Source organism: Pseudopipra pipra, chromosome 10 (assembly GCF_036250125.1).
Source record: "Pseudopipra pipra isolate bDixPip1 chromosome 10, bDixPip1.hap1, whole genome shotgun sequence".
NCBI lineage: Eukaryota > Metazoa > Chordata > Aves > Passeriformes > Pipridae > Pseudopipra > Pseudopipra pipra.
In genome coordinates, this window is record NC_087558.1 from 7985997 (window position 1) to 8011044 (window position 25048).

Here is a 25048-nt window from a genome sequence, read left to right on the forward strand (position 1 = left end):
TCATCTTTTTTTTATTTTATTTTATAGCCAGCTTCCCGGTCTGCCTCTGCTTCCGCCCACCCGTGTGTGTATTCCCAGCTAAGTAAACCTCTATACCCAGAGGAAAGGCGCAAAAATACCCCAAAAGAGCTATCGCCCTCACCTTATTTCCTGTTGTGCATTATTATGTATATATGACAGTTTATTGCATCGATAATTAAAAGCGTTAATTAAAATAGAGCCGTAAATACTCCCGATAACACAATTGTTAGGCATTTCCCATCCTTTATTCATATGATAAATGCAGTTAGGAGAGGACCAGGCCCCGAAAGGCCTCCAGCGGGCACAGGGCAGCCCACGCCGCCCTGGTCCTGCGCACCCCACGCACCTCCCGCAGCTACAGCCGGAGCAAAAATAACACTTTGCCTTCGCACCGCCAGCCCTCACCTATCAGTTCAGCACGACGAACAAGCACCACTGCCACCCACCCACTCCTCTGTCTTAAAAAAAAAAAAAAAAATTATCCCTAAAATCATTTGTAAATAAAACTTTATCAACTGCAGACCAAAGGGAGAACAGTAAGAAAGCAAACAGCTTTCAGGAGTGTCTGGACAATCAGAATCCGGTTATATCCCACATCTCATAATTCGCACCTATTTTTCATCAGTTTAACCTATCACTTATCCAGGGGTTATACATACATTTTCGAATTGAACACGTTGAACCCGATAGGATTTATTTGCATAATCCACGCACAGGAAAAAAAAAAAAAAAAAAAAAAAAAAAAAAGATGCGTCCCTGTTCGCAGGCAGGTTTTTATTATTATTATTATGATCATTATTACGATTTAGATGGGGTGTAATTGCCCGCTCCCTTCCCCCCCGTCCCTCTCCCGGCGGCGCCTCCCCGCCCGGGGCGCAGCCGGGCCGGCAGGGGGCGCCGCAGCGCCGCGGCTGAGCCCGTCGGGGCGCCCCGCGCTGCCCCGGCCCCTCACGGCCCCTCACGGCCCCGCACGGCCCCGCACGGCCCCGCACGGCCCCGCTCCGGGATCCCCGCTCCGAGATCCCCGCCCTGGGGTCCCCCGTCGCCCCGCACCCCCTCCGCCTTCATGACCGAAAGGCGGAGCAGCTCCGTCGGGGCGGGGGGAGCGCGGCCGTGGCGGAGAGAGGCTCCCCCCCCCCCCTACTGCTCCGCGCGCCCTCTCTCTCTCTCCCCTCCTTCCTTTGTCGTCAAGTGCGGTTTAGCAACAAAGATCCCAACAAGAGAGTGGAAGTAAACTTAGCCGGGGCTTTGTGCGGCCCGTGTAGTGACAACAAGGGAAACAAAACTACCTATTTGTAGCGCCCGGCCGTCCCGCCCCCCTTGCTCACCCCCCCGGGCTGAGCCCACCCAGCGCCGCCCGCACCCCGCGGTGTGCGCGGGTCTGGGCGAGCGCCGCACCCCTCCCGGGCCCCTGCTGAGGGGTCCCGGCCGCGCTTTGTGTTCTACGGGGATGGCGTGTGAGGGACCCGTGTTTGCACTGGACAACCCCGTCCGCCGAGGCCGGGGGTCGCGGGGAGAGCTTGGTGCTCGGAGCGGGGCCCGGCGGATGGCCGGGGGGTGGGCACAGCCTCTGCCGGGGCTGTGCGGGGCGGGCTCGGCTCCCCGGCGGCGGAAGGCAGCGGGGCCCGGCCGGGGACGCCGCTCCCACGGGGACCCCGCGGCGCTCGGCCTGGACGGGGCGAGCACAGGGCCCCTTCAGCCGGGCGGCCCCTCCGCCCCGAGGGGGGCTGGCAGAGAGGGGGTGGGGGCCGGGGGGAAGCCGTTCGGCATCCCCCCACGGCTTCTCCCAGCCCCAAGCCAACACCAACTTAAAGGCAAAAAAAAAAAAAAAAAAAAAAAAAAAAGAAAAAGAAAAACCACCACGTAGCAACAATGCTGTTTACCCACTTCCTCCAAAAGGCGTGTGTGACCTGTTGCTGGAAGGGGAGATACAAAGGCTCGCAGTGGCCGCCCGGGCCGCCCCCGGGCCCGCCTCCCCGCCGAGCCGTCCCGGCGCGCCCAGCCCCCGCCCCGTTTCATGCAAAACCAGGGGAAGAGACTTGTCCTCAGTGGCGGAGCCGCCGAGCGCTGATTGGCCGGGGCGAACGCATTTATTGCCTGACAAGCCCCCATCACATGGATGGTTGTCTATTAACTTGTTCAAAAAAGTATCAGGAGTTGTCAAGGCAGAGAGAGAGAGTGTGTGTGTTTGCAAAAGGGGGTAAAGTAGTTTGCTGGCTCTTTAAGACCGAGGTGGAGAGAGAGAGAGAGAGAGAGAGAGAGAGAGAGCGGCAGGCAGAGAAAAGGGAAAAAGGAGGAAGAAGTTTTTTAAAATCAAGGCTCCGGCGGTAATAATAGCAGTTATTAGCATTATTAATCCATCAGCGAAGAGGAAGATCCTGATCTTGATCCAAGTGTGGTTTTGGGGAGTCCCCCTCCCCCCTTTCCTACCCCTCCCTACGAAAAAAAAAAAAGTCCGGCTTGGGACTCCGCTGCGGCTGCTCCTCGTTTTTCTGCTCAAGGCTGGTTCCAGGCAAAAGTAGTTTGAATGTACAACATGATGGAAACCGAGCTGAAACCTCCCGCCCCCCAGCAAACTTCGGGGGGAGGCACAGGCAACTCCAACTCGGCCGCCAACAACCAGAAGAACAGCCCGGACCGGGTCAAGCGCCCGATGAACGCGTTCATGGTGTGGTCCCGCGGGCAGCGGCGGAAAATGGCCCAGGAGAACCCGAAGATGCACAACTCCGAGATCAGCAAGCGGCTCGGGGCGGAGTGGAAACTTTTATCCGAGGCGGAAAAGAGACCCTTCATTGACGAAGCCAAGCGGCTCAGAGCTCTGCACATGAAGGAGCACCCGGATTATAAATACCGACCCCGGAGGAAAACCAAGACCCTCATGAAGAAGGATAAGTATACGTTGCCGGGGGGCTTACTGGCACCGGGCACCAATACCATGACGACTGGGGTAGGGGTTGGGGCCACCTTGGGAGCTGGGGTGAACCAGAGGATGGACAGTTACGCGCACATGAACGGCTGGACCAACGGAGGCTATGGGATGATGCAAGAACAGCTCGGCTACCCGCAGCACCCGGGCTTGAACGCGCATAACGCGGCGCAGATGCAGCCCATGCACCGCTACGACGTGAGCGCCCTGCAGTACAACTCCATGACCAGCTCGCAGACTTACATGAACGGATCGCCTACCTACAGCATGTCCTACTCCCAGCAAGGGACCCCGGGCATGGCCCTGGGCTCCATGGGCTCGGTGGTCAAGACGGAATCCAGCTCCAGTCCCCCCGTAGTCACTTCCTCGTCTCATTCAAGGGCTCCTTGCCAAGCTGGGGACCTTCGGGACATGATCAGCATGTATCTACCAGGTGCTGAAGTACCAGAACCAGCTGCCCCAAGCAGACTTCATATGTCCCAACACTACCAGAGTGCACCTGTTCCTGGCACAGCCATTAATGGCACACTCCCTCTATCACATATGTAAGACAAAGGGGCCGGGGAGGGCGGGGAGGGGAGGGGGGGGAAGGAAAACTAAACAAAACAAACAACAAAAAAACTTTTATTAGAAATTCTGGACTTTTTTTTTTTTTTGGACTATTTTTGTACAGAGAAAGCTCCGGGCGGGGGGTAGGGGTGGGGGTTGGGGGGTCAGAAATTAAACCGACAAGGAACTTGTATAGATTTCGGAGGGGAAGCAACTACACAAAACTTTTAAAAAGTTCTAGTGAAAACGGTAGGAACTTTGCAGAAAGTTTGCAAAAGTCTTTACCAATAATATTTAGAGCTAGACTCAAAGAGCGAAGAGGAAAATGTTTTAATATTTGCAGGCAACTTTTGTACAGTATTTATCAAAAGACACATGGCAATCAGAATGTCCATTGGTAATATAGAGAGAAGGAAAAAAAACAAGCTCGCGAATTTGCCAATTATTTTTTAAAAATAGTGTCTTCTTGGAGCATTGTGGCTTTGGCAGCTGAATTTATAGCAGCTGCGAGAGAGAGGAAATTATTTTACGGCATTTGGACATTTAAATTGTTTTAGAAATTGTACAAAAGACACAAAAAGGTAGGATGAGTACTTGCGAACCATGGACTTGGTTTGCTGTATAAGGGCAAACGTTTAGATTGTACTAAATTTTTTTTTTTTTTTTTTACTTCTTATTAAAAAGCAAAAATTGCCATGCAGGTTCACATGCCGTTTGTTAATTTATAATAACTTTTTGTTTCCAGACTTCATCTTGTTCAAAGAAAGGAAAAAAAAAAAAAAAAAAGAAAGAAAAAAACCCCTGAAATTACTGTGTTTGAAATATTTTCTTATGGTTTGTAATATTTCTGTAAATTTATTGTGATGATATTTTAAGTTCTTTTTTTTTCTCCTCATTTTCCGTAGTTGTATTTTAAAGATTCGGCTCTGTATTATTTGAAATCAGTCTGCCGACAGTCCATGTATATATTTGAACTAATACCATCCTTATAACAGGTACATATTCAAGTTAAGTTTTTACTCCATTATGCACAGTTTGAGATAAATAAATTTTTGACATATGGACACTGAAGTTCCTCTCGAGTCTTGGATTTATTTTTGTAACGCAAGATGTTTTTTAAATAATTCATTCAGTAAAAGGTATCACCGTAGCCAACCGAATACCATAAATAATGCAGCTATATATATATATATATATATCTCACATGAATATTTTTATTAAGTATGTGTATATATAAAGAGAAAGTACGATAGCTTTAATGGAGTAGCTGCCTGTGCCTCCTTTCGGGAGGGACGGGAATGTGAAGTGAGAAGCTGTTTTCCAGTTCTCTCCCGTCCCTCCCGAGGACGCGGGGTGCGACGGGGTGCGGGGGGTTCGGTCGCCGCTGCCTTTGACCACTTGTTGCCCCCGGAGGGGCCGAGCCGGAGGCTGGCAGGGCCGGCGGGAGCGGCGGCCCAGCCGCGGGCACTGCCGGCGGCCTCCCGGCTGCCAGAGACAGATAATGCGCTTCTGTCTTTTCCCAGCTGTGCCTCCCTCCTCTGGGGCAGGCAGGAGGGGAGCCGGCTTCCCACGACCGGGAACCCGAGCGCGGCCGGCCTGGCGCGGCTGAGTGCTCCCCACTCTCTTTGTCCGCCACTTCCCAAACTTTCCTCTCCTGGCTCCTGGGCCGCGCAGGAGGAGGTGAGAGGTGGGGGCGGGGGTGGGCTAGGCCGGGCAGAGGTAAGAAACAAAAAAAACCGAACAAACAAACAAAAACAGTCGAATGCCAGAGACATTCACGTTTTATTACAGCTCTTTCTTGAATCCTATTTCTTAAATTGCCAGCGCGGTGTAGCCCCGTTTCGGACGCTCTCTGCAGCCGGTCGCAGCCCCAAAGAGAAGCGGTGGCGCCCGCCAAATAGGAAGAGAGATCCACCATCCGTGCCAGGTAGAGTTTTACTTTGTATGGTCGTAGCCGCAGTTGCCGAGGACAGGGCTTGGCGCCGCTCCGCGCTGCTCCGCGCTGGCGGCCCTGGCCAGCGACAGGGCCCGCGACCACGGGCAGGGCAGGGGGCGATGGGCAGCAGAGCTGTGCACCCGCTGCGACAGTCCCTGTCCCCGGGCAAAGCCTCGGCGTTTATTTGGTGCCATAAACGCTGCTGCGGTTTCCCTTGGGAAACGCGAGAGACGGAGGTGCAAGTAATAATAAATAATAATAATTAAAAAAAAAAAAGGTATGAAATTTTGGATTTGGAGCACTGTGATTGCAAACTGGTCGTGTCTTCTGCTTATGGCATGTGGTGCGTGGCAAGGAAAGCGTGTGATGGTTGATTTAGGCAAGGCACAAAGTAGACACTCCAGAACAGGGCAAGTGTTGCTCAGCTTTTCTCTCTAGTATTTCTTGTTAGTTACTGGATTTCTCTTTAAGCTTGGGGAGAAAGAAGGCTGGGTGAAAAAAACCACACACACACACAAAAGTTACCTGGATGGTTGTGACATTTTTTTGGTAGTGCAATTTCTTAGTCTCAGTTCTGGCCTCCGTCCTTGAAGTCTGGTATCCAAATGAAAACTAACATTGACAGACTAGGAGATGTGGAGATTTGCTCACTGCTTGGTTTTGTGTTTAGCTCCCTTTGTCCCTTTTACTTCTGCATCGTCACGGTACTTGAGCAGAACAACATTTTTTGCAGATTCTCAACCTTTTCTATGTATTTCACGTTAATGCAATGAGTACAATATTCTTTTTCAGAGCTGTGAGCGTTTGCAATGCGTCTGGGGATTATTCACGTGATAACGAGCCCACATCCCCGCTCCCGCTCGCCTCGCTGAGAAAAGAGAACCAGGAATAAAAGCCCAATCGATATCACGATTCCATTTTTAAAAGCGAATCTTAGCCAATTAACAGCAATAAAACCTGTCCCCTTTTTGAAGTGCTAACTAAAATATTCGAGGGGGGTATTTGGAAATGTTGGTCCTTTTACAATTCGCATAGAGAAGGCGAGCTAATACCATTAAACAAAAGGCACTAAGCCACATATTCAGGCTTAGTGAATTCAGCAACTTTTTATATGGGCAATTTGTTTAAGCTTAGATTTCGGAGTACGATGCAGAATATATGTGATTGAAACCTGATATCCCTTGGACAGATTCCTTACATCCATCCATCCATCCATCCATCCATCCATCCATCCATCCATCCATTTATCCGTTTAGAGAGGATAACCCAAAGCATTTTACACGTACAGCTGAACGGGTTTATTTTTAAAGTGTTACTTGGAGGAACTCCATTGTCCACTGCTTATTTTAAATTCAACACATTCAATAAAAGCCATTTACACCTAAGCCATTATCCTGGGCTTTTGTTTATGGCAGCTGAAATGTGTAGCAGAGCTCGTGGGTATGTTTTTATTTTGGTTATTGAAGACCTTTAGGGCTCTCCGTGGTTTCCTTTTCGTGAATTGTTGTCTTCTTTATAGCCAGTGTGATGCTCGGCCCAAGAGCACCAGTGTAATGTTTGCCTAACCTTCTGCAGAGCCAAAATGAACCCAAGGATAAGATTATAGTTTCCCCTGTGATTTTTTTACGGCTTTTTAAGTACTGGGGTGTTAAAATATTTTGTGGAACTGGAGAGGTAGATTAGCAGGGTTTCTTGCCAAAGCTGGGAAGCTGGTATTACAGACTGTCCCAGGGGGAAATCGCTCACATTAACCACTAAATGAATATTTGACAAGGGCTCATTCGGGGGTATTATTACTACAAACGGGTCCCTACTGGACTTTCTAAGGGTCAAAGAGCAATGGTTCAATTAATTATTTAGACTGTTAGTAGATTTGGTTGTAATAGCTGTACTTATTTCTGCAACCGACAGCTTCTTGCGGTGGGGGACCTGGGGAGAGGCTCTGCCTCGCAGCCCCGGCTCCAGCCCGCGGGCGGGCGAGCTGCTGCCGGTTGCCGTCAGACATTTCTTGGTCGAAAATACATTTTGATTCCTTGAGATGCCCATCGGTGCCGTGTGGGACATCAGGAGTGGCGGTGATCCCCGAAGCAGCGTGTTCTGTCTCCATATTAATTCCTCCTCGTCCCCAACGGGCAGCAGACATGTATATCTGCCTCCGAATTGGAGGTAGATAGCCCAGCAATTTAAGTGGTATATAATACAGGTCCCACTGAAAGAAAGAGGCCCATTACTGATAGGTGTGATTAGATACACTTCACTTATTTAAATCCTGATCTAACTCAAATACTAAAATGTAAAACCTGCTTCGGTGCTTATGAGATTTCTGAGGATATATGCAAAAACGCAGACATTCAGATGGCAGGAGAGCTTCGTCTTTGCCTTTTTAGTGCCAGCCAGCCTCGCCTGACACTGTCGTTTCAACATTTTTCTTGTTGAGGGGGGGAGAGAGAAGGGAGGATTATTTTGTTTAATTTCTACAACAAACATGTCCGCAATAGTAGATACCAAAAAAAAAAAAAAAAAAAAAAAAAAGCAAAAAAAAAAAAGCCAAACAAAAACCCACCAAAATAATGTTGGGAGTGTGCGATTAGGTGACAATAATATATGTTGAATGAATAAGAGATAAGCTGCAAGGGGGGAGAGGGAAGCAGTAATTACAAACCCAATTCATTCAGCTTTTCAGGACTTTTGTTGTGGGAGCTCCATTGACGGGCTTCGAGCTGCCAGTTTTCTCACATTAAAAAGAACTGATCAGCGCCTCAGGGGGACAAGCAACACCGCTTAACTGCATAGTGATGGGGTCCTCATTTAGAGCCATTACAACAAGAAAATTAAACAGAGCCTTTGTGTGCACCAGGTTTACTTTTCAATTGCTGACAGTTTATAGCTAACTGCTCAGAGATTGAAGTTTGATTGCGGTTTGATCGCCTGCTAGTTAGCACCGCCGCTATTTGAGTTTTGGTAATTAAAACCAGTTTTTCTGACGATGGCACGGGGAATTGCGAGAAGTTTGGTACTGTTTTGCTTTTGAGGAACCAATCCACTTGGCGAGGACGTACAGCGCTGCAGTGAGTGTGGGGGCTGGTTCACTTGCGAATTGAAAAGAAAAGGAGCCCAAGGGGTGGAAATTCTCGGAGCTGCACGTTTGGCTGTGCGAGAGCGGGAGGGCGAGCTCTGTTCTCCGGGACAGCCCGGTTGGCTCTGCCCGGGCACCGCGGCCGCGCCGTTCCGGGCCCCGCGGAGCCTCCGCGCCGGCAGGTGCGGGCGGGCGGAGCGGGGAGGAGGGAACAAAGCGAAACCCCGAACCTCGCGGGATGGTTTTGGAGCTTTGCTTTGGAGTTCGCAGCGGGTTTGCTGCGGCTGAGCCGCGTGTGAGAGTGACTGTGTGTGAGTGTGACCGTGTGTGACTCTGTGTGTGCGTGTGTTTGTGTCCGTGTGCGCCTGTGCGTGCAGGGGGAGGGGGCGCGCCGGAACGAGCTGTAATTTTTCATTATAGTTTAGCAGTGTTGGAGGAGGGCCGGGCCCAGACCCGCACGGCACCGCACGGAAGGTCGGTCCACGCGGCCCGGCTCTCCCACAGGAGCCGTCGGAGACCTGTGGGCAGGAGTGCGGGGGGAGCCCGCGGACGGGGGTTCTGTCCGGAGGCGGCCGCGGGGAACGGAGCCGGGCCGGGCCGGAGAAGTTTCTGCAGGAGTTTGTCTCTGGCCCCTGCCTCGCAGAACCTTTGCCATGTGGGCGAGAGCTTGTACAGCGTGGGTTTTTTTGTTTCGTTTTAAGTTATCTTTTTTAAAATTTAATTATATTAGGGTTTCCATGTGTTTTGTTTGTGTTTTGCTCCCCGTCCCTCCCTCCCCGAGAAAAACGCCTTTCCCTCCCTCCTTCCCTCCCTCCAAGTGTGTTTCAGACTCAAGTCACCCAGCGGGTATTCCAAGGCGGTTGGCTTCTTCAGAGAAGCGAGATGGCCCGAGGCTCGGGAGGGTCTCCGAGGGGCACCCTACAGGGCGGGGGACTGTCAGACTCCTTCCGCGGGGCCCCGCGGACCTCGATGGGGCCAAAACGGCGATGCCTGCCGTTCCTAGAAGCTCTGGGGGCAGCGGGACCTCGGGGGCGACCTGTCAGCCCCAGTGCAGGAGCTGAGCTCTTTCCTCTCGGCTCCTCTGTCCGGATCCCAGCAGCGGGCACAGGGCTGCTCTGGTCCCCGGCCGGGACGTGTCCCCGCTCCCGAGCAGGCTCCGCTGCCCCAGGAGAGCGGGAGGGGAGGCCCGGCCCCCGCAGGCTCCCCCCCCCCGGGTCCTTGGTGACCCCATCATCTCCGCAGCAGTTAGGGCTGATGACGTAATGTGGGTCCTTTTTTTTTTTGCAGAAGGTCGTGATTAACGGGAGGGGGAGGGAGGTGGAGAGAGGGTAGAGGGAGGGAATCCCACCGGGTTCTGGAAAGAAACAGGCCTCTGCAGAGGCTTTCCCGTAGGAAGGCTCCTCGGGGGTGTCTTGACACACCGACACACTCGCACTCACTCATGCACACTCACAGCTCACACACACCCCAGGCTGAGGGCCTGATCCTGCAAACCCGCCTCCCCTCCTGCAGGAAGCTCCCGGCGCTGGGGAGGCCCGTCCGAGCGAGCCGAGCTTACTCGGGCGAATAGGGACGCCCGGGGCCGGGGCCGGGACCGGCTTAATTAGAACCAAATCCCGCAGCGCTCTGCAGGGCGGCCGGGCCGGGGCTCCGGGAGCGGGGCTGGGGCTCATCCCCACGTTGTCCTCGGCTGCCAGGCTCTGGGCGGCTGCCGCGGGAGAAGCTCTCCAACGTGTCCTTCTGCCATCGCTGGGAATGATGGTTCCTTTAAGCTCTTACAAATTGCAAAAGTTGAGGAAGACAGAAAAATAATTAATGTATTAAAACAAGCAGAGAATTCCTCAGGAGGCACCTTATCAACTCCAGCCACACTGGCTTCATCCCTCCTCGTATGCTAATGCCCCGTGACGTCATCGGCGCCAGATTGAATGTGAATCAGTTATGAAATTATTAGTTTTAGCTTAAAAAGCAATCTGGCTCTCCCGCGAGTGGGCTTTGCGTTGCTGAGGGTTCTCGCTCCATGTCCTCTCCATGTTATGCACACACAGTAGTTGCGACTTTCCTGTCGCAATGAATCAATATTTCCAAAGCACACATCCGAACGGGGGGTGATGTAAAGAAACCCATAGATTAATTGGGTCCCGTTTCGGAGACGGCTGTGTCTATCGATACACACTTTACACCCGAAACCAGACACTCGGATTTCCTCCTACTTTTCAGGTAGGCAAGAGCTCCTTGTGATTTATTTCTGTTAAGATCCCACAGAGGGGGTGTGATTCTTTGCCAGCGTCTGCGAAAAAATACCCAGGAGTGTTTGCTTTTGCTCGCGATGGAGGAAAATGGGCCAGAAAGGGGGGAAATACAGAAATTGTTTGCTTGTTTGTTTCAAGTAGAAAGATTTTTATTTGGAATTTTGAAAAGGAGAGAATCCCAGCGGTGGAGGGCCAAGGGATCTGAGCGGGGAACAATGGGAATTAACACCGTTTCAATCGCTGAGGCCACTCTAATTAGATGTCTGGGTCCGGCGAGATCAAATACCTGAATCTAAACCCCTCGGCTCGGTTTCTTTCGCTTGCAAATGCTTCTGAAAAACGGTTCTTGAAGAAGCCAAGCTACCCCCAAATTCCCCGGAGTCCCTTTCGAAGAGTTTGACCAATAATAACTTTCTCTACGGGTTAGGGGGACCGGCGCGTCCCCTCCTCGGGGTGGCCGCCGGCCCCGCCGCCCCTGCCCGGACACCCCCTGTAACACCCCCTGCACCTTTCTTCCCCCCGCCCCCCCGCAATTGGTCTCTTTGGCCGCTTCTTTCTCCCTGTCCCCCGAGTGCAGGCTGCTCTGCTACCATGAATCATGAATAAACTCTTTCCTGGGGAGACTCGCCATTGGCCCCTCGCTCCATTCCCGGGGCTGCGGAGCCCCGGCGCGGAGCTGCCCGGCCCTGGCGAGGGAGATGGCACGGGCCCCAAGTCCCGCTTCCAGCAGCCCCCGAAGGAGGGAAAGAAGGAAAAAGGAAGGAAGGAAGGAAAGAAGGAAGGAAAGAAAGAAAGAAGGAAGGAAGGAAAGAAGGAAGGAAGGAAGGAAGGAAGGAAAGAAGGAAGGAAGGAAAGAAAGAAAAAGAAAAAAGAAAGAAAAGAAAGAAAGAAAAAATAAAAAGAAAGAAGTTATAACTAGCTAAGAAGTGAGTTTTCTCACTAATGAAATCCAAAATGAGTGACGAATATAAAGTATTGTAAGATTTCTTCCCTGCCCCCCCGGCACTGATTGGCAATACTTTTTTTTTTTCTTTTTTTTTTTTTTTGTGTTGGTTTGAAAAGCAGGAAGAAATGTAATGAATTGAGTGCTGTCAGAGATGTCTTCTCTGTTGATGTGGTGAATGGCAGTAGCTCCCTGATCCAGTGCAGGTGCAGTAGAGCTGGGAATAAAAGAGGGGGGCTCTCTGTTCAGTGGAAAAAGCACATTCCCTACAATAGACCACACACTGCCAGCCAGCACGGCATCAGCTCACACTCTCAGACTTTTTTCGCCTCTTTCCACAGTCCTGAGCTCACAAAATGGCTATACATTAGCACTAGTTAGGGTTTGCTTTTAATGAACAGTTGTGACTCCTTTTGACCAACATTTAAATCTGCTGTGCTCTCTCTGAAGACAGGTCTGTTTTGATCACAGGTTTTAAAAAATGGCCCGTTTCCTCACAAGGCGGCTTATTCAGGGCCATCAGTTGCATTTGATTGCAAGAAAAAAAAAAGGCTCTCGATTAAAAAACGCATTTTCCAAGTGCTTCCAGCGGGGAAAGTTTTTTTCTCTCTTTTTTTTTTTTTTTTTTTTTTTTTTTTAAATATATAATAAAGTGTTGTGGGGAGGAGGAGAGGCACTGTTTTTAAATGGATGAGATGGTCTAATCCTGCATACGAACACATATTAATCCTGTTTTGAGATAACCTGTCTCCTTTTTGGCTTAATATACTATCCTTATACACGGATAAAAACTTTATGCTCCTATTAATTCGGTCCAGATTGTGTTTCTTGTCTTATTTCTGTCACTTTTTTTTTTTTAACTTTTTTCCCCCTCTCAACGATCTGCTCAGAGGAAGCTAGATGGTTACAGTTGGTTACACAAGTTTTATTCGAAATTATTTCCAGAGTGAGGGCTCACTCCTCAGCCAAGGGGGATGATTGATTCTGTCCCTCTCCGCCTCGCATTTGATGTGCCTCATCCTATCGCGGCCAAGCCAATGAGCTGGGATTTTCATGGCATCCCGGAGCAGCCCTCGCTGATTCCTCTTGCACCTAACCTGCAAGAAGTAGATTAAGCCCTTTTGGATATACTTGCTGATGCATTGCGCTGAGGAAAATTGCTCGGCGTTTGCTTATAGAAACCCATGTTAGTGTGAATGTTCTTTTTTCCCCCCTAATCGTGGTAACAAATAGCATCAGCTCCTGGAACAGTTTGGCAAAGCCATTCTTGCCTGGGTACTGCTAAAGGGAGAAGCTGACAGCCAACCTGGGCTCCGAGTAACCCCCAGTCCCACCCACCCCCACCCCGCAGCTGATAACAAAACGTGTCGGCAATAAATGACATTAGAACTAACAGGCTGATGCCGGTGGGTGCTTGGAGTACGTTTCCAGAGGTCAGATCTTGTCATCCGGTGCACAAAAGAATGGACCTTGTCTACATGGGAGAGAAGAGATCATATCGATGCTCCTATATGAAAAATACGTCTCTTTTACACTTTGTCCGGGATGTTTCGAAAGCGCCGGAGCATCATCACCTGACAGCGCCTTGTTTACTGCCAACAAGTTGGAGCTCCCCCAGCCCCAGCCTTCGCTCCGCGGCAGCTTAATAATAAACGCAGCGGAGTTGGGGCTTTGCCGGGGGGTGCCCGGCCCCGCCCGGGCAAGGGGCTGCGACCCGCCGCTGCTCCCCGCGCCACCGGACAGCCTTTGTGTCCTCCTGCTGCACACACCCATAATTAATCCTCCTTCTTACCGCTTACATCCCGGACCCAAGGGGCAACTCAAACCTATTTAGATCGCCTTGGTTGGTTGCACAAATTTAAGTGGCAAATGAGTTATAAACCTAATAACTGCTTTACTAAAAATAATTATTTGATTATGGCAGAGGAAATTTGCTGGAGTGCAGGGATGCGGCTGGGTTTGCGTTTTGGTGGTGGTGAGGTTCGTCTTTGGATCGAACTCAAAAGCCTTTTAAAAACATTACTCTGAAAAAAATCCCAAACCAAAACCAAAATTAAAACAAAAAACAACAAAAAAAAAGCACCCCAAAATCCAAATTCTAATTCGGACTTTACATCAATTAAAAAAAAAAATCGTCCCGGTCCGTGGAGCACCGTGGAACATTTCCCGTGATATTCGAAAGGAGACTTAATTCGTAAACAGAAAAATCAATATAAGATTTGGATGGCTTTGAATTAATTGAAAACAGTCAACACAGGGGACCATTAATCACAAACGCTGGTACCTCTTTCACTTTTTTCCCGTTAAGGATGAAGTTTCTGCGCCTCTTTCAAGTGTATTTATGCTTCTGGTTTTACAAGGAAAAGTGAGGATGCAACAAGACCAGTCGCGTTGTCCTCTCTATACTTTTAACGCTAGCATATTGTTTGATTACTAATTCGAGTTAATATGATCTTTATGGCAACATAACAGTGGATAATTGGCCCTTTTTCTGAACAACAATGTAAATCACAATCGCTTTATTATTTAATAACGTCAAACGCTTCGTTGGATTGGCCCCGACAGAGAAGACCTTTTCTTTCTAGGCAGTGTTGTTGAGAAAGAACAATGCAGATCTAATTGTGGAGATTTCAGAAGTTGGCTCCTGTAAATGAACAGCTTAGATATGGAAGTTCCAGCAGATGTCTGCACTTTTCCCTGTGACAAACCTTGTAACCCCCCTTCCTCCCCCTCTGCCCCGTCCTCCCCCCTCCCCGACTTATTGAAGATTTTTTGTTCTCACATCCTAGCAACAACCTAAATCTTCCAGTCGCGAATACACCCCTTTCCCCTCGTTGCTATACAGCCCTCAGATGGCCGCCTTAAGCGTACACACCAAATTAGCGCTTGGCCCAAGGCGCGCTCGCCCCTCGCTCGCCCCATCAGCTGCGGGCCCGGGGGGGTGTCGGGCCGGCGGGGGCAGCCGGGGGGCTTTGAGCTCTCGGCGCTGCTGTTCGCCACCTTCTTGCCAACCCTGTAAACGTGCTGGCGGTTTGTTTTGCAACAGTTGGAGGCGACTGCGAGTTTTGCACGCCGTTATGTGGCAGGAGACGTGTCAGGGCTCGCCAGCCCCGAGGGGGCGGCGGGACGGGCCCCCCGGCGACGCCCCACTCTGTGCCGCCCGCTGCCCTGGGGGGCTCCTGCCCCTTCCCCCCTAGTCCGGCCCCATCGACCCAAACCCTCCCGCTCCACCGTGACATCAGCAGGAAGGCTTCCCCGAGGGGGGCACGGCTGCGAGGACAGGGCTCCAAGAGAGAAGTTGAGTGACTTCTGGCAGGGGAGGTCGCGCACCTCAGCGCGCATCCGCTTTCCTGGCGCGCTGCCCCAGCTGCGCGCTGTCCCGCGGAGCGCCTCGAGCTTTGGGCGCTGCGCGGGTTTTTCCCTTGCGCTGGAGGAGCCCTGCCTGGCATGGGCCGGTCGGGGTGTCGGGACTCGCTCCCCTCCTCACCGCTGGCCCCTCTGAGGACAATTCCGCGGAGTGGAGTTGATTTGGCAAAGTTCTGCGCTGGGCGCTGGCAGCGCTGCGGGGCTCCCGCCCCGTCGCAGCTCCCCCCGGCCCCAGCAATGCGCGCTTTGCTGCGCCAGAAGGGCCCGTCATCGAAGGGGGGTGGGGGAAGGGGAACAGGCAGGACTATGGGTACCAGCCCTGTGAGCAGCCCATCTCTGCCAGGGCTGCCAAGAGATGAGGTGGATACACCGAATTCGGGATATTTTCCCTTCCTTCACTGTGTTGTGTTTATTTTAAAAAATTTATTTATTTATTTATTTTTTGACAAACCAACTACATCCCCTTGCGCCGCCAGTTCGGCGAAGCCCCTTTCTGCTCTCTCCCGGGGTGCTCCCGCAGCTGCCCGGCGCAGGAGCCACCACGTCTCACGATGCGGATCCCCGGGGCTGTGCCTCGGGGCTGCCCGGCCCCCGCCCGCTCAGCCGGGCCGTCGGCGGGCACCAAGCCCCGGGGGCACCGGCCTCGCACCTGCGACGGGTGGGGTTTTCGTTCGTTTGCAAAAACCCATTCGAGGGAAGTATTGAAAACACAGACTTGATCACTAAAATTACAGGAAAGAGAAATCCAGATTGAGTGACTCGCCCTGCCTGCAGCCGTGGGAAGCGGTTGATGAATCCCTGTTGACCTTTGAGCTTTTTCTCCTCGAGTGGGTGGAAAATCTTGAATTTTTTTTTTCTGTACTTTTCCCGGCTTGTTTGTTTGTTTTACAACTTTACTTTTCCCCACTGACATCACCTGACGGGGGGGGAGCACCGCGCACACTGGATGCTTCCCGTGGGAGTGCGGGGCAAAGAGGGGGCGCAATAGGGAGCGGGGGTCGCCGAGGCTCTCCCGAGCGGCAGCCGCAGCCTCGCGGCGAGCCAAGGGTTAACCGTGCCCGCTCTGGGGCTCTGCTCAGCGATGGGTGAAACCGCGGGACTTCCCCCAAATGCCTTCAAAAAGCGGGCGATCTCCCGGAGCCCCGAGACCCAGCGGGCCGGGCCGGGCCGGGGGCGGCCCGGGCGGCCGCCACTCCCCCGCAATGAGCTCATTTCCATGTCTGCGCCTCCCGCAACTGTGAGAAAATCCGCCGGGACATCCCGCGTGCCGATGCTGCCCGGGCTGCCCCGGTCGCCCCGGTGACAGAGCCCGGGGGGGAACTAGATAAATAAAATAAGGCAAAACTTCTCCCGGACCCGGCACATAGCAGATTTCCGAGAGGGGGGAGGCGGAACCCCACGCCCATGGTTGTCGTTCGTGGGGCCGGGCTCCCTGGACACTCGCCTGGAGCCGTGCGCGGCGTGGGGGCAGGGAATGGTGGTGCAAAAGTGCCCAGGGACAGTCCGGGAGGGGGAAGGGAGCGCTGAACAGCCCCACACTTATCAATAACAAGATGTATAAATATCAAAGTGAAGGAGCCCGAGTAAGTCTTTCTAGAAGCGCGGAGGAAGCTTAAGCAGCTTTCTTTAATGGTGATTTGTAGCTCTGTAAGGGGCACGGATAGCAAATACCCTGCAGGTGCATGTTGTAACACTGCCATCCGGACTTTAATGTAGATTACTCTCCAACTCGTTTGATCGGTCCTTTGAAACCCTTTACAATTGCCTGTGACGAACCGCCAGTCTCAGTTTTTTTTTTCTTTGAATAATGCCTTAAGGGTAAGTCCTCGGGGCTTTTAAAGATCTCCAGCACATTTAAAAAAAACACGTTAGATTTTTACTTTAGAGCGTGGGTCCATGTCTCTCAACTTGGGGCTGTTAACAGGCATCTTTTAAATCATTAATCATCTAATAGCCATCAACCTTACTCTAGAAGGGATCTTCTAAAGACCTCCAAACATTTCTGTAACATTTGGGATCATAGTGGTTAAAATTTAGGAGTCAAACAGCCCATCCGTCCTGCTGAAGCCCTGGAGCTGGTGGGTCTCCGGTGTTTATGGACTGTCTGCTGGGTAAATCTGTGCGGAAGGCCTTTTCCCTGGCTATTGAGAACCCCTCAGGGGTGGGTTTAGAGAGCCAACCCGAAGAGTGACGCAGGGGAGAAGCCCGGTCGGGGGTCCCTCCTGCTTCCCCGCCGAATATCTCGCATCCCGACCCTGCCCTGGGACCTTCACCCGCTGCTGTGTTGATGCCTTCTAGCAAACAGTGAGGGGTTTTGGGGGGCTTAAAAAAAAAAAAAAAAACAACAAAAACAACCCAAACCAAAAACGAGAGGACACAATAAATGCCGCAGATTCTTCCACTCTCTCCGCAAATAACGTTTAACCTTTAATATTTATTCGTTACTATTAATTCAAAAAAATAATTACTGAACTTTTGGCCCTTCAACTTCCACAAGCGGCGCTTTGTTTCTCTAAAATAAACTTGGGAGAAGCGATCCTCTGTATTAAACTAGGGATTTGAATTAAAGGCCCATTTGGGACACTTGAGACTACAAAGGGTTACACATAAATAAATGCCACATTTGCCTATTGCAAAAGTTTTTTCTGTCCTTTCTCAGTCACAACAGGGGAGGAAAAAGCCATCGTTTATTACCTAGCACTGGGCAGGAGCAGCCCCTCCAGACCGTGCTCTTAGATTTGGCCGGCAGAAGAGGGACTCTTTTTTCCCCCCCTCAACAGCAGCTCCTTTTGTTCTCTAGATCTCTTTCCCAATTTCAAGCTTCACTTGCAGATCCTAAGTTTGTTTGTTAATGACGCTATTACCATCTGGCTTGTCCTACTTTCTAAAAGATATAAATCTCCCTAGTTTCATTGCCTACATTATCATTTAAGTGCCACCATAGCTGGAAGAAAAATATGCTTTCAAGGCTGCAAATTCTCTTGCACGGAGTAAGTTCCCCGGGCGCGGGGCTGCCGCCCGCCCCACCAGGCTGCGGGCCGCTTGGGAGGGATGCGGCCAAATGGATTTCACCTTGCAGCGATGCTGGGAGAGGGGGCGACAGCGCGATTTAAGTTTTCCACCAGAAACTTAAGTGAATGTTTCGCCCCCCCCCTTCGTTCCTTTTGTGGCTGTTTAATGCATCTGGCTACTTTGAACCGTTATCTTCGGCGGGGAGAGGGCAGGATGGGTCCTGCCCCTGGCAGGCTCCTGTTTGCCCTTACCCAGCGTGAACCCCCGTCTCTCAGACATAAGTACATATTCCATACGTGTGAATAAACCTTTCCCACAGGCGTCGTACAGTAAAGGGAAGAAAAGTTTGGGCTCCTCTTAGTGCAAAGCGGTTGCAGATTCGTGTGCGTTTAAGCATAAAGGGACGGGGGGAGGGCGAGAAGGGATGGGGGAGGGAGTTGGGTCGGTTTGTGTATGGGCTCCACAATGACTCTATTTATTCGCTGCAACCAGCCTGGGCAGATTGAATAGGGGAGAGAGAGACACTCAGCCTTCCCAACGCGTGGGCTTTGTGGGATCTAGTCCCCACTAGCAGATTTCGACTGCTAATTTCCCATTCTGCGGGGTCTCCTGAGAGGAGACACGGCCGTGCCCAGGAACTACCTCTCGCCCAGACACTGTCCGTATTTCTAGTCCTTAACCTCTCCACGTACAAGTTTAGCGACAGAAGTTTAAAAATTTATCGTTTCTTTGCGAGGTCTCCTGCAACGTTTCTGCGGGAGAAAAAAAAAGCGCCAAGCATAGTATTTAAATATATGTGTATATGTATGTATATGTATATGTACATGTACATGTATATGTATGTGTATGTGTATATATACACACGCACACAATATAGTCAGGCGAGGGAAAAGATACTCCTTTAATATGGGAAAGAAACCCAGGGATTTTTTTCCCCGAGTGATCTAATTGTTATAAATAATTACGGATGAAAAGAAAACTCACTTATTATGCACTTCAAATACTGTGACTGCACAAGAGAGAAAGGGGGCCAAACTAGTGATTAATTAATATCGCACTGGCGTAGCTATTTTCTCGCGAAAGGCCTTTCCCCCCCTCGCTGCTGCCGAGTTATCATTCCAGCTCGAGTCATGTGTAGCCAGGAAGGGATCTTGTTTATAAATTTATATGACGACCTTTTCTTTGTGTGTACTCTAAAGTTGATATGGACAAATTGCAGAGGTATACAATTTAAGTAGATGCACTTTTAATCACCGATCATTAAAATGGTTATGTTAAATATACTCAATTACATGCATGACTTCACCCTAACAGTACTTTCTATTCTCCCAGCTGCTCACGTATTCCTTAACTATAGTCAGCAGAAGAAACTCGATTATGCTGAATCCATACATTTCTATGGATTTCATCAGCCTAATTAATGCTTCAGTGTGGTCCATGTGTCTGAATGGTCCCTTTGCTATTACTTGGGTAAGGAGGCAGTGCTGGAATGCAGAGGGTCTTTCTTTCAAAGATACCCATGGGGGTCACTCTAGGACTCTAATGGCAAAGGTAGCAAGTGTTAAATAGCAGAAACATGCAGAGAAAGGGAAGGCAGCGATGTAAAAGGGACATTGATACTGTAGGTATGCCCAACAGGTCAGTGATGATAATTAAAACGCTTAAAGAAGAAAAGGTAAATGGAAAGCTTCCACAATTCACAGCGTGCCTGGTAAAAAGCAAACGAACCAGCCCACAGAAACGCACCTCGCTGATCCTGATGGAAAAAAAAAAAAAAAGTTGACAGCAGATTTTTAGACTAAAAAACTACCAGGGCAGCCTCTTCTGCGAGCACAGTGTTTGAATGCCTCGTCCCTTCTCTAATTTTCTCGTTGTCGAAATGCAACGTGTCAGGGAGAGGATGCCCGGCCGGGCAGAGCGGGCGCTCCCACGCTGCCGGTCCTGGCACCACCGGGGCTTCCTGCAGTCCCCCGTCACTGCAGATGCACACGGAGCTGAGGGAAGCAGCTCTCCCCCTCCTCTCCCCGGCTTTCTTCCGAAATGAAGAAGCGATTAAAATGAATGGGATGTTGCAGCTTTAGGGGAAACAGCCAATGGCTGCTTTTATAACACATCTTCCCATCTTAGCATTTAACGGGATATAAAAGGCAAGAGCGAGTCCTGCTATTCCAGCGACATTTTAATCGACGAGAAATGCATCGAAATGTATTTTTTTTTTGTTCCCACCTGTTGCAGTAGAAGCCCACCTGATCACACCTTTCTCTGGCTGCTGGGAGACGTGAGGGAAAACCAGAACTCTTTCTTGTCACCCACTGCACTGCCAGAAAGGTGGTGATGAACCCCGCATCTCTTCCCTGTTTCTCCACTAAGCAATCAACATCTCAATTGTCCTAACTTCGAGTCGGTGTCTCGCTTCAGCCTTCATCCTTCAAGAGAGAGAAAAAGCAGGGAAGATTTCAGATCTATAACCAAATTATAACCTAGGAACTTTATGCTTGTCATGCTAATTTAATGACTTTTATAGTAAGTGTAGACTTTCTGTCTTTTGAAATTAGCTCTTCAAAATGCTTTGTGTAATGACAGGCACTAGACATAAGAGACAAATGCACAAGCAATAGTGGGATAATAATCTGGCAAACACTGCGCCATTTAATATTAAAATGGAGAATAAAGTTGAATCTCAGCATAGATGAACATCGTTGTCTGATGCCATGGGTCCACATCTGGACTCCAGAGTGACCCGAGGGGGGGGGTGGGGTGTCCTCCAACAGCCGCCGTGCCTGAGTTCACCTGGAAAATGAGCAAATAGCAGATGTGGAGTACAAAATAGTACTTCACCTAATACCGGGTCCGTTTGCTTTCTGGTGGTGTACACACGTGTCTGAGCGCTGTAAATATCCTGATGTCGACAGGCAGGTTCTGCTGGGCCCAGCCTCCCACTCGGTTCCCAGGTGGGGGGCGTGTGGGAGGGTATACATGCTGCGCTCGCAGTACAGGGCTCTGAACATATCCCCTCCCTCCTTAAGAGCGTTTGTGTGCTCCCATGTTATGAGTGGTCCAGAAATCTGTCCAAGAGATGGTCTTGATAACAGAGGGAGGGGTAAACCCAAAGCTATAGGTATATTGCAATCTGGGCGACTCACTCATTGCCTATAATTGTAAATAAGGTAAGTTCACACGACGATCGAGTAACGAGGGAACAAGAGCCCCATTTTAATCAGGTGGTTATCTCTCCTTGGTGGAGATCAGAGCTCCATCGCTCCTGGCCTTCTCATTGTGCCCCCCTGCTGGAAATGACAGCTCCTTCAGAAATAGCCAACTTGGTCCCTGGATGAGATTTCAGCTCTTTTGCACTACACATGTACCAATTGTCATTTTACAGCTACAGCAAAACCTCTAAATTATATAAGTGTATAAACTCGTCCTCATTAAATCCCCCCTTTTGGATAGCCTCAAGGTTGGAGAGTATATTACTGTAAGCCAAAGGAGACTTAAATTATATCCAGATCGGGATTGAAATGTAGTGGCACTTAGGCACACTCCTTGTCTCAGCTACAGAGGTTTTATTTTTCCCTTTAGAGTCTTATGATATTACAAATGCAACAGTTTCCTTATGTAAAATCAAACTATCTGAAATCCTGTTTCTTGGTTCAGCCTACGGGGCCCTTTGTGGTGAGGACAAAAACACAAAGATATGATCAAACACCATAGACCAAAGGGGAATTTATCGTTCATCTGAGAGAGCTTCCTAATTTGAAACTAAAGCCCTCCCCTTCCAGAAAGCATCTGAACATGCTGTGTAAGTTGTTTTCCTTGTGTGAAAGTAAATCGGGGGTGCAGAGCGACAAGGGGCCGAGGGCAGCGGTTACCCCGCGGCGTAGAGCACACCCTGCCCGTGGGTTGGTTTTTCCACCCAAGCTGATATAAAAATAAACATTTCAGTGGGAACCCTGTGCACACGCGAGCCGGCCCCGCTGTCGCCCCAGGGGCATGGCCGGGTGGGGGGCTCTGCCCGGGGCCCTCCTCGTCCCTCATCTCCCTGTGAGACACCCCGAAAAGGCTGTGCTGAGTCCCCCGGGGATAGCGCTGCCTGCTCCGGGGTGAGGGGCACTGCGGGGATCGCCCCCCAAAGCTGGGCTTGTCGGGAGGGGGTCGCCTCCCCCCCTTCTCCAGCCCTCGCAAGAGGGTCAGTGGTTTAACCAGGCGTCACCAGGACTTCGTTTTATCCTCGGCCCACTGAAGCGTGTGGCTTTTAGTGACTGATGGCCGCTGTGGCTGTACGCGGCACAGTTGCTCTCACGGTGCGTGCTCCAGATGGGCACGTCCCGCAGGCTCGGGGCGGGGGGGCACGGCCGCTTTGGAAAGGCCACCGAGACACTGAGATTTGTTCTGGGTCAACCCTCCCCAAACGCCAAAGTTGGGAAACAACTTTCGCAGCGTGTGTCGGGGAGGGAGGGAGCGGCAGTGGAGCGGCAGCGGGTGCCGCGGTGCGGGGCGCCGGGGCTTAGGGCTGCCGGGCTTGTGGGCCACCGGGGCTGGGGGCTGTCCCCCCGCCTGCCCCGGAGCTTCGCCCCTGTTCTTCTGCTCAGTTCTTCCTCCCCGAGCCCCGGACGCGCAGACAGCACGTTTCCAAACTTTGAAATGCCAAATCACGTTATTGCTGTGGCAGGAGGCTGCTTTCGTATCTGTGACAGCTGAGTTTTCCCCATCGATTATGTGACACTGCAGTTCATTTACACAGCTCAAAAGCTTAAAGACACTGGAGGAGCCCCCGATTTAACCCGAAATCCTAACAGAAAGTGAATCAACTTTCTGGCCACTGTTTAAACTGATAGATCAGAACTTAATTCGGAGAGACAGAAAGGGAGAGAAACGACAGCACGGATTTATCTAGCCCGGCGTCCTTCGCTGAAACTTTAGAAACTGCGGCGTGGAAAATCCAGGGCCGAGATGCTAATGAGAAGCAGCGCGTTGGGTGTCCAGGGGTGTTATATATTTCAGAACTCAGATTACAGGGCCTGGGTTTTTGTGCGGGTGCGTGAAATAGGTGCGTGGCCCGAGGCTGCCGAGTGGCACCGGGCTCCGGGACGTCCCTGCGCGCGGGTCCGGGCAGCAGCTCCCGGCCGGACAGGCACCTCCCGGGCTCGCCCAGCCCGGAGCGCCCCGGTCCCGCCACCGGGCAGCAGGGAGGACCTGGGGGAGAGAGGGGTGTCGAGGGGGGTGGTTGACATTTTCCTCTCTCCCAGGGGGACGGGATCGTCCCCCTTCTGCTGCCAGGTCCTTCCATGGGCTTCTTACAGTGGGGGCTTTCCAGGAGCCAGCCCAGCGCCCGGTCCCTGCTGCTCCCTCCTCTGTCCTCGCCGAGGTTTCATTACTTGCTGTTAGTGCCTGGAAACAATAAAGGATGTGGCACTGGGCTTTTATTGATTATTTGTCACCCTGTATTTGTCAGTTTCAATAACTTTTCCTGAAGTTTTACTTACGGGCACTTGAGCTTTCGGATTAGGCCAGCTCTGCGGATTGCAGTGAGGGGTAATTATCCGCTGGCCTGCTTCCCTGCAGCCGGAGAGAAAAGAGCATTAACGTATAGAATGGGCAGGATCCGGCCTGAGCCCCCCCTAAAGCGCTGCCCGGGCGAGAGGCGGGAGCAGCCGCGGCCCTGCCAGCTGCCCCCGGCCCCCCCGCCGCCCCCAGCCCCGGGGTGCGCCGAGCCCGCGCTCTGTCTCCCGGGGGCCCGGGGCGGGGGGCTCACCCAGGCCCCCGGAGCCCGCCCTTCTCTGGGTTTTAGAGGCGAGAGATCAGCCCTCGAGAGACGGTCCCGCTCTCGGGAGGGGGGATCCACTGCGCTGGGGCCCGAACCGGGGCTTTCGGTCGCGGCCAAATCCCCGGGATTCAATTAAAAAGCTGGCTCGCGCCGCTGGCGGGGAGGCGAAGCCGGGGGATTTGTATTATGAAGATCGACTCTTCAAAACTGCCCGCCTGGCAGCCCGGCCGCGCTCCCGCCGGCGGAGGGGACCCCGCTGCCCCGGGCGCCCCGGCCGGAGCCCCGCGGGCGGCGGCGGAGGAGCCGCGGCGGGGGCTCTGGGGACCTGCGGGAAGGCGAGGGGGGCCGTCTCTCGCAGCCTTTTCAGAGAGAGGGTTCAAACCTTCCTCGAGAGATAAGACCTTATCCCTGGCCATCTTTCTCCTTTAATAACTTTCTGCGTATCCCAAGCGATGCCCGCTGCTCCATACGTGCTCCAACTATACTTGTTTGTAAGCACACTAAAGGCGGGCCAGCATCATCGTTCCCCGGGCTGGCAGGGTGCCTATCGTGTAGAGTATAGCGTTTGATGTGCTGTATCTCATGCCACTGCAAGCGAAGAGACAAGTGAACACAGAGCGCCCAGTTACACGGGATTTAATTACAGCGGAATGCATTCTCCATGCTGATTAGGAGCAAAATCAATCGGGGGCTTATTTGCCACAATGAACCAATAAAAAACCAATTTATTAAAGCAATAATCTCATCCCCAAATGGTCTAAATATTATTGTTTCAATTGCATTGAGGGAATTTGGACTGAAACTGTTACACAGAGAACATCAGGGAGTTCTACCCCATAAATTCAGTAAGAGTTTCTAACCCCTTTCCAGAAGCTCCCTTATGACTCAGAGATATTTGAAACAGGGGGCTGAGTTCCCCCATTTTGGGTCCAGGTGTCTGGGTTGCCATAGTACCTATATGGTAAGATACTCTGTGGTCTGCAGCTGTCTATGCTAAGAAGCAAACATAGTATACAGCTTCCCACTCGGTCTTAAGGATTTCCTGCTTTCCAGTGATTTATATGTGCAATTCCTAGAAGAGTGTAGGCCACACAAAAGATCCCTAAGCTATAGGTCGAGATAAAAGCCTTGTGATATTGTTAGAAAAGCATCTTGAAATGTACCAAAAATTCTCTAGTGGAGATGAGGGAGAAAAGTGTCCCC

General features: G+C 51.4%; 2 protein-coding genes across 7 annotated transcripts in view; both read left to right on the forward strand.

Moving 5' to 3' along the window:
* Window positions 1-25048, forward strand: part of LOC135419504 (uncharacterized) — a 280805-nt gene that overhangs the window by 240884 nt on the left and 14873 nt on the right. For 3 of the 6 annotated variants that reach the window (XR_010433024.1, XR_010433025.1, XM_064665930.1), the window contains exon 5: window positions 5321-5423. The exons of 1 other annotated variant lie outside the window; for it this stretch is intronic. Coding sequence is in view for 2 of the 5 variants with exons in the window: in XM_064665930.1 (XP_064522000.1) it covers window positions 5321-5423 (103 nt within the window). In the remaining 3 variants the exon portion in view is untranslated. Of the gene's footprint in view, window positions 1-5320; window positions 5424-6224; window positions 9243-10143; window positions 10729-25048 lie in introns of those variants that run through there. 2 more of the 6 variants (XM_064665931.1, XR_010433027.1) reach the window with 2 other exon arrangements.
* Window positions 2088-4567, forward strand: SOX2 (SRY-box transcription factor 2). The gene has a single exon (XM_064665928.1). It carries the CDS (start codon window positions 2549-2551, stop codon window positions 3494-3496), a length of 948 nt encoding a protein of 315 aa, XP_064521998.1. The 5' UTR covers window positions 2088-2548; the 3' UTR covers window positions 3497-4567.